The sequence below is a fragment of the Loxodonta africana genome, chromosome 9 (assembly GCF_030014295.1).
Source record: "Loxodonta africana isolate mLoxAfr1 chromosome 9, mLoxAfr1.hap2, whole genome shotgun sequence".
Lineage (NCBI taxonomy): Eukaryota > Metazoa > Chordata > Mammalia > Proboscidea > Elephantidae > Loxodonta > Loxodonta africana.
In genome coordinates this window covers 66,887,217-66,900,215 of record NC_087350.1, presented here as the reverse complement: position 1 = coordinate 66,900,215, position 12,999 = coordinate 66,887,217, and the positions used below count along the sequence as shown (strand labels likewise).

At 43.0% G+C, this 12,999-nt stretch overlaps 1 protein-coding gene across 2 annotated transcripts; it reads right to left on the bottom strand.

The window, feature by feature from the left end:
- Positions 1–1,639: 1,639 nt before the first annotated feature.
- TXN (thioredoxin) lies at positions 1,640–12,606 on the bottom strand. 2 transcript variants are annotated; one of them, XM_064291622.1, is made up of 6 exons: positions 12,475–12,571; positions 9,260–9,332; positions 7,924–8,028; positions 7,411–7,470; positions 2,362–2,427; positions 1,640–1,852 (listed from the first exon to the last, which is right to left on the bottom strand). In XM_064291622.1, the coding sequence occupies exons 2-6, from the start codon at positions 9,302–9,304 to the stop codon at positions 1,790–1,792; spliced, it is 339 nt and encodes a 112-aa protein (XP_064147692.1). In that variant the 5' UTR covers positions 9,305–9,332; positions 12,475–12,571; the 3' UTR covers positions 1,640–1,789. The 2 variants fall into 2 exon arrangements, with proteins under 2 accessions (XP_064147692.1, XP_064147693.1); XM_064291623.1 differs by lacking the exon at positions 9,260–9,332 and having other exon boundaries at positions 12,475–12,606.
- Positions 12,607–12,999: the final 393 nt, after the last annotated feature.

The following is a 12,999-nucleotide window of genomic DNA, read 5'->3' as shown; positions in this document are numbered from 1 at the left end:
AACCCATTGCCATCGAGTAGATTCCGACTCACAGCGACCCTATAGGACAGAGTAGGACTGCCCCACGGGGTTTCCAAGGAGCACCTGGTGGATTTGAACTGCTGACCTTTTTGGTCAGCAGCCATAGCACTTAACCACTAAAACACAGAATATATAACAGATGCCCAAAAACTAATAAGAACAATTCGATAGAAAAATTGAAAAGAAAAAAAAAAAAAACCTTTAACAGGCAGTTCAAAAAGAGAACATCTGAGTAGTCAGTAAGCATCCTGGCCATGTTTAATATCCTTAGTAATCACAGATATGCAAAATAAACCAGAAAATACTATGACACATCCACTAAATTGTTTATAAATTTAAAAGTCTGATACTGATGAGGATGTAGAAAACAGAAATCTTATTCCTCTAAATACTTTGGAAAGCTGACCTTACCTAATAAGAATGAGCAAATTCACACTCTACTCTAAGTATGGTCCAGGGACCAGCAGTATCTGCATTTTAATAAGATCCCCAAATGATTCATGTACGCATTACAGTTTGAGACTTGCAGCTTTAGGATCCAGTAATTCCATTCCAAGCACATAGGTTAAAAAACATCTTTCACATGTTTTCCAGACAGATAAGAAGCAATAATCCTGGTCTGCTAGCAGTAGAATGGCCACATACGTTATGGCATAGCCATATAATGGAGTACTATACTGGAGCCCTGGTTGCGTAGTGGTTAACAGCTTGGCTGCTAACCAAAAGGCTGGCAGTTCAAATCCACCAGCCGCTCCTTGGAAACTCTATGAGACAGTTCTACTCTGTCTTACTGGGTCGCCATGAGTTGAAATCGACTTGACAGCAACGGGTGTTATTATTAATTCTCGGATTCTTAGTAATCTACTTTAGCAACAATAGTCTTATGTGATACTCAATTATACTGTCAGTTACTGAGACTTTTTATAAAGTAGAATCATTAACTCTAACATTTTAAACAGCTAACAATATGTTCGTCAAGTCACGAAGCAGCTCCTCTAAACATCTGGTCCAAGTAAGCAACCAAATTTAGCAACTGTAAGGAGTAATTTGATGAGGGTTGGCAGGAAAGAGCTATAAAACTATACAAGTAGCGAGAAGACCACAATATTTATGTCCCTTAATCTTTTCTGCACTAAAAAAAAAAAAAAGTATGTTAAATATCTACTCCAACAATCAGGGCGTTTGCCTATCCCGAGACACTGGAAGTAACTCTGTAATGTGTCAAACCCCTGTTGACCACAATTATTGACGTAAACCCAAGCCTGATGAGTCACCTATCATCCCCTGGCCATACTGGGTTATTGTTAAGTGCCATTCGGGCAGTTTTGACTCATGGCAACCCCACGTGACAGAAGAGAATTGCCCCATAGAGTTTTCTAGGCTGTAATTTTTATGGGAGCACATTGCCAGGTCTTTCTTCCGAGTTGCTGCTGGGTAGCTGTGAACCACCTACCTTTGGGTTAGGAGCCGAGCACTTAACCATTTCACCACCAGTGCTCAAGTTAGTGGCCTACTGGGTTAGTGAAGTGATCAAGAGTATATGATAGCACTTAGGACACTGAACATCATAATGGCTACTCCTCATTTATTCTGAAAGCTATTCAAGGATACCACAAAGTTTTAAAAAGGGTAAAATTAATATTTTATTGTCATTTATAATCAGATGGCAGTTGGGCATATAGTCTTCATACTTGATCTTTCTTTTTTGTAAATAAAAAAAGGTAAGTTTTAAACAGCTGATGGCTGGTTATGTTTTCAGAAAACATGATTAGCTTAATTCATTAATGGTGGCTTCAAGTTTTTCCTTATTAGCACCAGAAAATTCACCCACCTGTGAAGAGAATATTGACTTGGTGTTAGATGCAGCACTGAATTCCTATTTTGAGCAAAACATATCATCATGGAATGGGGAAGGATGCAGGGAGGAGAAAAGGGTAATTTTATTTAAAACAAAGGAAAAATATCCTTGAGGGACATCAAAGGCTCAAATATAATTTTTTTTACACTAATATCTCTTAACAGCTACTTACGAATAGCCCAAGTCTAAGGAACTCTACGCATTTTAGGATATAAATATGAAGCACCAATCACAGGGGTTCAGTGACTAGTTCTAGCAAAGATCAATTTTCAGTTAAATGTGACATTACGTGCTTAAATCAGTACAGGATGATTTATTTAAATATTCTTTTTAGTTTTTTTTTTTTTAATCGTGCTTTAATATTTAAATATTCTTATGAGTGTAGCGACATGCTTCCTGCCGGGGGATAACTCACTCTGTTGTACTTTTCCCACATATCTCTATTTCCCAGTTAGTGTTCGTAAAAGGTCAGATGTACATACCTTTACTCCCTTTTTATAAAACTGAAATGTTGGCATACATTTGACTTCACACTCTGAAGCAACATCCTGGGGGGGGGGAACGGGGGGAGAGAACAAAAACACCATGAGTATAAAGTTTTGAGAGAAATAATACAAAACTAGATTATTTTTCCAGTTATATACCCCACGTTATCAGCATTAGGACATTTTTTGGGGGGCATATGAAAATCAATATAAAGAATACAGTGGTGGCACAAACGCCAAACTGGTTATTTTCTCAAATAACTAAAATTTCTTATTAGTATCTACCCTCCTCCTTGAGGGGCATTAACAGTTCAGTAAACTATTTAATCCAATTAAGATTGTGGCTACTTTAAGTATTCTAAAGAAGCAGTACCAAACTGCTGTAACAGGACTCAGGCTCTCAACCTTAACATCTCAGAATTAGAACCTCTTTTCTTTGCTCATAGTTTTCCTAGTTTTAATATAGGGCTGGGGGTACACAGATGACAATTTAAGGGCTAAAGTTCAAACATAGCAAGATGAACAAAACCTTATTTGCAAACAAGAATTGCCCAAGAACAAAATCACAGCACCACACTGGTTTTTCTGCTTCTTCAGATTAATTTTTTTGGTATGTGTGGGAAATAGATATGTAAAAAAATGCTTGCCTTTTAAACATTTTTCACGTGCATTCTTGTTTATTTTTAATTAAAAGTTCACTTGTGGATTCTCAAACTTGGTTGCATATCAGAATTATCTGAGGGATACTACTAGCTGCCCCTCCTCCTTTAGTCACTGTAGTTCAGGCCAGGCCCCACAGGACTCTAATGCTCTAACCTTTGAGAACTACCCTGGTAAGTGTGAAATGGGCAAACTCCTGGCACTGCAAATCGAGCTAGCTGACACCTAGCTTCTCTTCTCCTAGATGTGGCTCTTACCACAAACTGAGACTTTTCTGTACCTCAAAGGTAACTGAAGTAATGAGCATGCCTCCATTTTATTACAAGAACACGAATAAGAGCTTATATGTATTGTTCTCTGGTAAGAGGACAAGGTTTGGAGGGAAATGCCAAGCAACTGGCTTGGTTTGGACCAGCATTTTAGGTAAAGAGGTTCAACAGAGACTGAAAATGTCTACCTGGTGCTCAAGAAGGCTGGGAAAGGAATGAGGAACTACTCACCACCTAAGCAGTAAACTGTAAAGGGCCAGCAGCCAAGCAGGCAAAACTAAGAACGAGGTCATGGTAAACAAAGAACTTTTAAGGGAAAAAAGGGCTAACTACAAAGACTGTGGTGACTTCTAGCTTCTGTTTCCGAGTAAGGGGTGGTAGAATTAAAAATGGAGATGTCTCTGTGACAAGGAGCCACCAGAAGAGTACCACTTCTGGTGTAACTTCACCTCTTCCTCGGAGACAGAAAAGCACAGCGCGGCTTTACGTCTTTATGAATATGCACGTGTACATTCGCTAGCTTGGGCACAAAGAGTGCTGGGTGCTATTGGTGAAGAACTCTTTCAAATAACGTTTACGTTTTCTTTAAATGCCGGGTGACCTCTGAGCATGAAAGCACAAGTTCCCTACAAAGTTTCCTCCCCCCACTTAAAAGTTTTTTGTGAACAATCTGGAATTAAAAAAAAAAAAGGTACACATAGTAAAATCCACCTTTTAGGGGTGTGCAAGTTCTGAGTTTTGACAAAAGTACAGTCATGTAACCACCACTTCAATCAGCGTAAAGAAAAGGCCCCTGTCTCCCAGAAATCCCCTTTTGCCAACGCTTTGTCGTCAAACCCTCACCCCCCATCCCTAACCCTTCCAACCACTCATCTGTTCTCTCTCCCTATAGTGTTGCCTAATCTGGGATTTTGAAACAAAATTTTTATCAATAAGGACAGGGGACTCTACGTTTATCTTCACTAAACTTCATTTTATTTGTTGCCAGCTTAGAACTCCATATGGCAAAAATAACTTTCAATCTGCCTGTTGCATCTATTAACTCATTCCCGCCTATTCCAATGGAAATTGAGACATGTGGCATTCTAAAAACGCTCAGATCTAAATTATTTTCTGTTTTAATTTACAAAATAAGCATCATACCATTTAGAGAGGTGCAGGGTCTGTTGTCAAAGAAATAAGGTCAGACTATCATTTTCAAAAGGGCTAGTAATCACACTTTACTGTGGCTGTGAAATCAATCTTGCGTCCCGCTTTATGTCCACGCCTCGTAATTGTCCTTCTGAATCCCTCACACCTAACATATCATTTCTTACTGCCCAAGTGTTTAGGGATCATTCTATTAAAACCTTTATGCTACTTAATCTTTAGAATACAGGGAGGCAAAGTGAAAGGTACCCAATTTGTAAGAGGGTCACTCCAAGGTTAAGAAAGACATGTTCAGGATGACAATGAGCGTGCCCCAAGCACACACCATCATAAGGAGTCCTAGACTGCTCTGCTAGCCACTTCCTGAAGGTTTTGAATCGAGGTGGGAAGAGTGCCTGTCCTTATACAGTGCGGTACGGTGGTCAAGCACACAGGCTTGGCCCCGAATCTATGTAGTGGGGATGTTAACAACCTCTTCTCATCGTTACTGGGAGGATTAAATGAGCTAATAATGCATGCAAAGGGCTTACCCCAGCATCTAGAACATGCTAGTTATTACTTTCAGATGAAAATTAAAATTGTTGTCTAATATGGTTTCATGCCAGTTAGCAGTTTTTCTAGTCCTTTCCAGATCCAACTTTAAACTAGCTAAGGTGACCATATGAAAAATAAGACTTAAGTTTGGTTAAAACAGAGCAAGGACTTCGTTCACAAACAAGTGCAATTCTGCCCTTTAAAGAAAAAAAAAAACTGGGGCACAGCCAGAAAGATACGTTTACTAATAACCATACAACATTCATTCATCCCACACCTGCTACATGCCAGGCAGGTGTGCTAGGTGAAGGGGAAACAAAGGTGAATAAGAGAGGGTCCCTGACCCCAAGAATCTTAGAGACTAGTGGTGGGGAACAAACACCAAGTGATCAGTAGAACAGTAGTTAAGATGTACTGAGTAAATACCATGTGCCAGGCATTATTCTGAGCAACTTAAGGTACCATCTCATTTGATACCTTTTGATATCAGATTAACATCACCATTTTACGGAGCATCATACTGAGGCCCAGAGAAAATAAATAACTTAAACTGGACAGTTAATAAGTGCCAGAGGCTGGAAAGAACACAAGCAGTCTAGCTACAGGACCCGCTCCACCTACCATAAATGCAGTGGGAGAAGTGAGGCAAAAGACATCATGGGTACACAAGGAGGGAAACTAACCTCGACTGGGGTGTAAAAGGGGTAGCTGAGAAGGGTTCCTAGAGGACACGTGATGCTTCTGAGTAGGAGTTAGCCAGGTATAAGTAGAGAGGGAAAGGATGTGCCAGGTAGAGCACAGAGCCGAAGCAATCGCAGAAGTGGGAAACCAGTACATGGGCCGGGAACAAGCAATCTCGGGTTGGCAAGTCCTTGTAAAAATGAGTCTGGAGCAAGGGGAAAATAAACAAAGCCCAAGTAACAGAGGTCCTTGTAGATCTATAAAGTGCTGCTATGTGCCTGTTCCTATTGACCCTTTAGTATCTTTATTAAGCATTCCATGTTTGCTTCATGAATAAGCAACTTTTAGGAGGTGGATGGGGCAGGTATTAAGATCTGGTTATACACAGAGAACCAAGCAAGGCTCAAGGAAGACAAGGGATTAGCCTAAAGGAGAAAGTCACAGAATCCAGGTCCAGGGCCTTTGCTACCGCAATCACACCATAACTGAGCAGCTAACTCCTCCTGCCCACTGGGGCTAGGCAAAAATGCAAGCCTGCATAATGGCTTGCACACGTGTAAAGAACTCCAAGGCCATGTACCTTGTAACAAGCTCTCAGAGTTCAGTGGGCTGTGAGAGGTGGGATCACGTGCTAAGACCCTGATCTACACCCACAGAAGACAGCATCCTCCAAGTGTGGTGGCTAAGAACAAGCTCTTGGAAGCCAGACTATCTCATTTTAAATCCTGGCACTGCTGTTACTGACTGTAACTTCCGGCATTCTCTGTTTACTGAGGCCCAGCGGTTAAGCACCCCACTGCTAACTGAAATGATGAAAGGATGCTGGTTCAAATCCACCAGTGGCTCAGAGGGAGAAAGATGTGGCAGTCTGCTTCTATAAAGATTACAGCCATGGAAACCCTATGGGGCAGTTTTACTATGTCCTGTAGCATCGCTACACCCTGGTGGCGTAGTGGTTAAGAGCTACAGCTGCTAACCAAAAGGCTGGCAGTTTGAATCCACCAGGTGCTCCTTGGAAACTCTATGGGGCAGTTCTACGTATAGGCTAGTTCAACCTATAGGGTTGCTGTGAGTCGGAACTGACTTGACAGCAATGGGTTTGGGTTTTTTTTTTTTTGTATCTGAAAAATGGGAATGATAACAGCACTGAGAATTACATAAGCGATACTTGAAAAATACATAGAACAGTGCCTGACATGAATCAAGTGGTATGTAAGTCCTCAACTCTGGAATTTCTCCCCAAATTATTCTCTCAACTATATGAGGAGCCTTGGTGTTTGCTCTTTAAAACATTTGGGTTTTCTAATTGACTGATATCACGAGAATAGGTCTGAGAACCCCCTTTCCTGTATCATTAGAAGTTCAGAAAGGACCTTAAAACTTATAGGCATCTTCCCAATTTTTTGGTGACATCTTCGAATCTATGGATTTAATAATAATCAAACTCAGCGCCTACTGACTGAATACCTCAGAATGTTACAGATAGAATGCAGGGTTTTAGGCAGGTGGGTGACTGATAAGGTACAGAAGCCTCAACCATCATTATGCTTATTTTAGGGTGTGAGGTACATAGCTCCTGATATATAGGATTAAGCTCACAGCAGGCACAGTTACCTGTTCTTCCAAAATAGGGCTTTTTACTAGGGTTAAAGTTTTAGTAGTACTTGACAAACTTCTGAAAACAAGTACTGTAGATTTCAGAGAAAAAAGCCAACGTGAGACCTCAGCAGTATTCTAAATTCCAACCACGTACCTGACAGTCATCCACATCGACTTCAAGGAACACCACGTTGCCATATTTCTCGGAGAGGGACTGGAAAATTTCAAATGAGAAAGCCGAAGAGATTTAAACTGGGTAATGGCAGCCAACAGACTCAAGCTTCCTCACTGGAAACTTAAAGTCGAGAAGAATTAAAACCTCAAAAATTTACACTAGAAATCAGGTAGGTATTAAAAGACATACATTTTCTCTGAATAAAATTCCCCTTGCCGTAAAATAATTTGGCACATCAACTTTTGAGGCCTGCATTTCAAATAGGGCCCAGTTTCAACTTTAATAAAAGCAAAATCATTTAAGACAAACCAAACTAACTTCTGAAAGCTGTCTTAAATGATCTATATGTATCAAACCTAAATTGCTACACTATTACCTGTAGACCAAAGATCTAGCAGAAGAGAAAAAAGGCTTTACTTTGCTAACTTTGTGACCGCCAACTGCCCCCCCGCAAACAAATCGTTTACAAAGGAAAAGCTGTTTAATACTCACATGAAAGAAAGGCTTGATCATTTTGCAAGGCCCACACCACGTGGCTGAGAAGTCAACTACTACAAGTTTATCTCCAGCACTGTTCAAGGCTGCCTGGAAATCCTCCTTAGAAGGGAAAAAGGCATATGCTAAATAGTTGCATTTGGAGACGTGATAGGACAGGATGCACAACTGAGAGGTCCTGCTTTCACGCTTAATTTTTCAGTAAAAGTAAAAAAACAAAGAACTAGGTTTGAAGGAATCCTAAACACCATTGGTACTGTCATTTGATGAATGAAGCCAGATGTGCGGCAATGTACGTGTTTTCATGGATATATTTTATAAAATACAACTAACTGGCTAATCTATATTCAAGCTAAGCAAGTCAAAGGAAAATAAAAATAGAAATTCGGACTAAAAATGTTTCTACATCAAGTCTGGTTGGTAGAATCCACTAAATGCTTATTGACTGATGAAAGGGGTCATGGTCACTTCAATCAAAGAAGTCACAATGGCACAGGGTTTTACAACTGAAACACCAAAAAAAAAAAAAAAAGAGAAGAAAACATTACCTCAGAAGCAAACACTTGTCTGATTAAACTAATATTATCTATGGTGGAAAATGTGAGAAGTTAGAAAAAAAGTCAAGGAAAATAACCTCCCTCAATTCCCAAACTCAGATAATCAGATATCACCTGACATTAAGCGTATCTCCTTGTACTTTCTTTTTAAAATGGTGTTTCAAGAGTCCAGATCATCCTGCTTACCAATCTTTGATTTCGCTCTTTATCTCAAAATTCTGCCCTCATTGTTGATTATATGAGCAATAATGTTAGATCTTTGTGGAGCACTCCTTACATTTGTTCTACATAAAGAATGCATGTGAAATAAACTCTACTAGCGGAAGATATTAAGAAATCCAACCTCTGTGAATTATTTACTAATGGTCTGGATACTGTAACTCTGGGAAGCTAACCTTCTCATTTTAAGCACAATTAGTCACTGCTGACCAAGAAACAGGCAAATGAAGATAAATCAGAACATAAACATCTATATCCATGGCTTGGTTTTCTTTGAAGGGAAAAATGCTAGCCAAATAATCTAATTAAAAACGAATCAATTTATGTAGATGATAGGAGTTCAACAGATGGTAGCTATAATTTTTTATTTTTAAAAATACTATGTTGTCAGTACTGGGGAAGTCAGCACAACTTGACCAAGGCAAGGTCATGGAAGCTTCATAGACACATCCAAACTCCTTGAGGGACTGAATTACTGGGCCGAGGACTGGGGACCATGGTCTCGGGGAACATATAGCTCACTTGGCATAACATAAAGAAAATGTTCTACATCCTACTTTGGTGGGTAGCATCTGGGGCCTTAAAAGCTTGTGAATGGTCATCTAAGGTACTTCACTGGTCTCACCCCATCTGGAGCAAGGGAGAATAAATAAAACCAAAGACATAAGGGAAAGATTAGTCCAAAGGACTAATGGACCACAACTACCACAGCCTCTACCAGACTAAGTACAACTACATGGTGCCCAACTACCAGCACTGACTGCTCTGACAAGGATCACAGTAGAGGGCCCTGAACAGAGCTAGAGAAAAATGTAGAAAAAACTGCAAACTAACAAGACCAGACTTACTGGTCTGACAGAGACTAGAGAAGCTCCAAGAGTAGGGCCCCGGGACACTCTTTTGACTCAGTACTTAAGTCACACCTGAGGTTCACCTTACACCCAAAGATAAAAAAAAAAAAAAAAAAAAAACTCAAACCAAATTTGTTGTCATTGAGTTGATTTCGACTCACAGCAACTCTACAGGACAGATTAGAACTGCTCCATAGGGTTTCCAAGGAGCGCCTGGTAGATTAGAACTGCTGACCTTTAGATTAGCAAATGTAGCTCTAAACCTCTACGCTACCAGGGTTTCCCATCCAAAGATTAGACAGCCCCATAAAACAAAAAGGAACTAAATGGGCACACCAGCTCAGGGCCAAGGGCGAGAAGGCAGGAAGGCTGGACGAATAGAAATGAGGAACTGAAGGTTGAGAAGGGAAGAGTGTTGACATGTCATGAGGTTGGCAACCAACATCACAAACAATATGTGTATTAGATGTTTAATGAGAAACTAATTTGCTCTGTAAACCCTCATCTAAAGTACAATTAAGAAACAAAAATGACACTGCGTTGTGCTGATTTCTTCAGCATCTCCTTGTCTGAAACAGGTCCTTGTGCCCTGAATCACCAACACAGTGCCACGAAACAAAGTTATCCTGGAAGGCCAAAGGCACAACGTTCAGCCCATCAGGATGAAAATCTAAGGAGTATTTAATATTTACAAATAACCAAATTACAGTTTAATTTTTCATTAGTGGCTGTGGGCCGTAATTCTGTCAACTGACTGTCTTATGGCTGGGGTGCTTTTGCAAGTGATCAACTCCCTGTCATCCTTGTACACCTCACTGATAAGGGGACTAGGGACTGATTGCCATAACTACAATAGAGAAGGAAGGATTGAAAGGTTTGCTCCAGGAATCAAAATCAATTTTCTGTTTGCAATGTGTACTCAGAGGTTTTCTGGCTTGTTTAATAGGTTCTCTCCTGTTGGGTTCTAGGATGAGGTTGCCAGACCCTCAACAACAGAAGCCTCCCACCAAGGCATATAATTAATATCTGTCATAAATCAGATATTGAACAAAACTCACTATTAAGGATCTCTCTGAGAGGTTATCATTTAAATTAAAACAAAAAACCAAACCTAGTGCCGTCGAGTCGAGTCCAACTCACAGCGACCCTCCAGGACAGAGCAGAACTGCCCCATAGAGTTTCCAAGCAGCACCTGGCGGATTTGAACTGCTGACCCTTTGGTTAGCAGCCGTAGAACTTAACCACTACACCACCAGGGTTTCCATTTAATTAATTATTAAAGCTCATAAAATTAAAGAAGTTCAAAGTTGCTAATAAAGATAATGAAATTAGAATACGACAATTTTTCTTTACCATTAATTTGCCCAAAATTAAGGTGAGAAAAGTCGGCGATAAGGGTGATGTGAAAGGAGCGTTCTCATGTAATATGTGTACCATTTACAAGTTTTAAAAAAGGTCACACCCTTGCCCAATAACTGCGCATGTAGTTCTAATCTAAGGAAACAGCCTGCTCTTTGTACAAACTTTATTTAAAAAAATTGAAAGTTTGAAACTTCCTAAATATCCACAAATGTTTTCAGACATTAAAACTATTACAACGAGCTTTTAATTACAAGGAAAGTGTTTGGGCTAAACTGAAATCGGGAAAAAAAAAAAAATCCCAAATCAAAACAGTACGAATAATCTCAAAGGCGTTCTCTCCCCTCCCAAATTTTCTACAATGATTGCTTATGTTTTCTGGTTATAAAGTAATAAAAAATGAGTGACCATTATAAAGAAACTTGTTTCCGAAGCCCACACCACCATCTAAAAGCTGAAGGCACTCGTGGGCAAGGATCCCCTTTCCCGCTTTCCCGGGCTGAGGATGGACGCGTGCGAGAGGTCTTTGACCGTTCAAGCAGCATCAGTTTTCTTCCATTTACTTTTCTGACTCTGCATTTAACAAGCCTTCTTGAATGGCTACAGTGTGCCAGACACTATGTTAGGTAACTCGAATACGAGAACAATTTTTGCTTTGGGTGTTTTTAAAAGGACAAAACCAGGATCTGGGTACACGAAGGCCGACGAGCACACTAACCCAACACGGTAGCTCCCATGGGGGATCTTGGTTTCAGTGAAACTCACGGACTGTGGGAAAATCACAGGCGGGCAAGGGAGGTCCCCAGGCCCAGGCCTCGGGGACTGAGTCATTCCAAAGCCAGCCCTGCCGGAAACACGCCCTGCGCCGCAAGAGGAGGAGTCCGGTGGGCGCAGCCGGGCCCTGACTTCCTCGCAACCACCTGGGGCCCATCGCTCGTCCCCTGGCCTCGGGGCCCGGCCGGCACTCCCGAGGTGTCTCCAGTCTGGATGTGCCCCCTTCGTGCGGGCACAGCAAACGTCATCTTTGGGGCCCGGCGGTGATGGAGGCTACCGGGGGATCCACCCCATCCCAGGCGGGTGGATCAAGTCGCTCACAGGGTGGGAGTGGCGGCCAGCGACTTCAAGCCTTCTCCAAGGGGCCCTCCATCTCCTTGCCCAAGCCCGAATTCGAATACAGATGAGGTCTAAGGGCAGACGCCCTCCATGCCCTCACTTTCTTCCAATCGGGGTCGCCAGATGGGAGAGTGCGGGAGGCGCAGTGTGGGTACCCCGGGCGCTCCCCGCGCGCGTGCATCACCCAGGCGCACAGGAAGCGTCAGCGCTAAGCACCCCGATCTCGCCCTCCAGGGGGCCCTCGTCCCTCTCCTCCTCCCCCCCGCCCCCCAATCCCGGGCATACTCTGCCGCCTCCGGCGAGCCCAAGCCTGGGCTTCTCAGCCGAAGGCCAAACTGCCGCCTCCCCTTCCCCCAGGAATGCAAAGGGTCTGCCTCGCCATCTCTGGCCCACCGCCTAACCCAGCTCGGAAGCTGCAGCGCGCCCTGGACTTCCCTGGAGGTTCGTACCTTGCCCTCGATCTGTTTCACCATTTTGGCGGTTGGAGACTGATGAGCGGCCCTTTGAAGCACAAGAAATATACCCGAAGCGCCGGACAGAGCTTGACCCCTAAGCGCGCCGCCCGCCTTGTCTTTATAGCGCAGCAACGGGGCGGGGCGCCGCGGTGGGCGGGCGGGCGCGCGCAGCGTGCGTGAGGTGGGGGCGCGCCCGTCCAGGCAGCTCGAGCCCGCGCCCGCGCCGCGCCTGCCAAGATTCCGCCAGCGAGGCTCCGCCTCTGGGGGGGCGCAGAGCCGGGAGGTCGGGGCGGGGCCCTTGGCGGGGGGTGGGGCTGTCGGCGCCCCACCGAGACCCCGGAACCCCCGTCCCGAAACCGTTAGTGTCCTATGGATGCGTCGAGTGACCTAAAGGGCTCATGCAGTGCGTCACGCGGTGGGAGGCGGGGAAGCGGATGGCCACCTCCAGAGCTACAGGGCCCCTCCCGGGTTACCCGGGAAGGGGTCAGCCAGACCTTAATCGAAAGCAGAGAGGCTGGA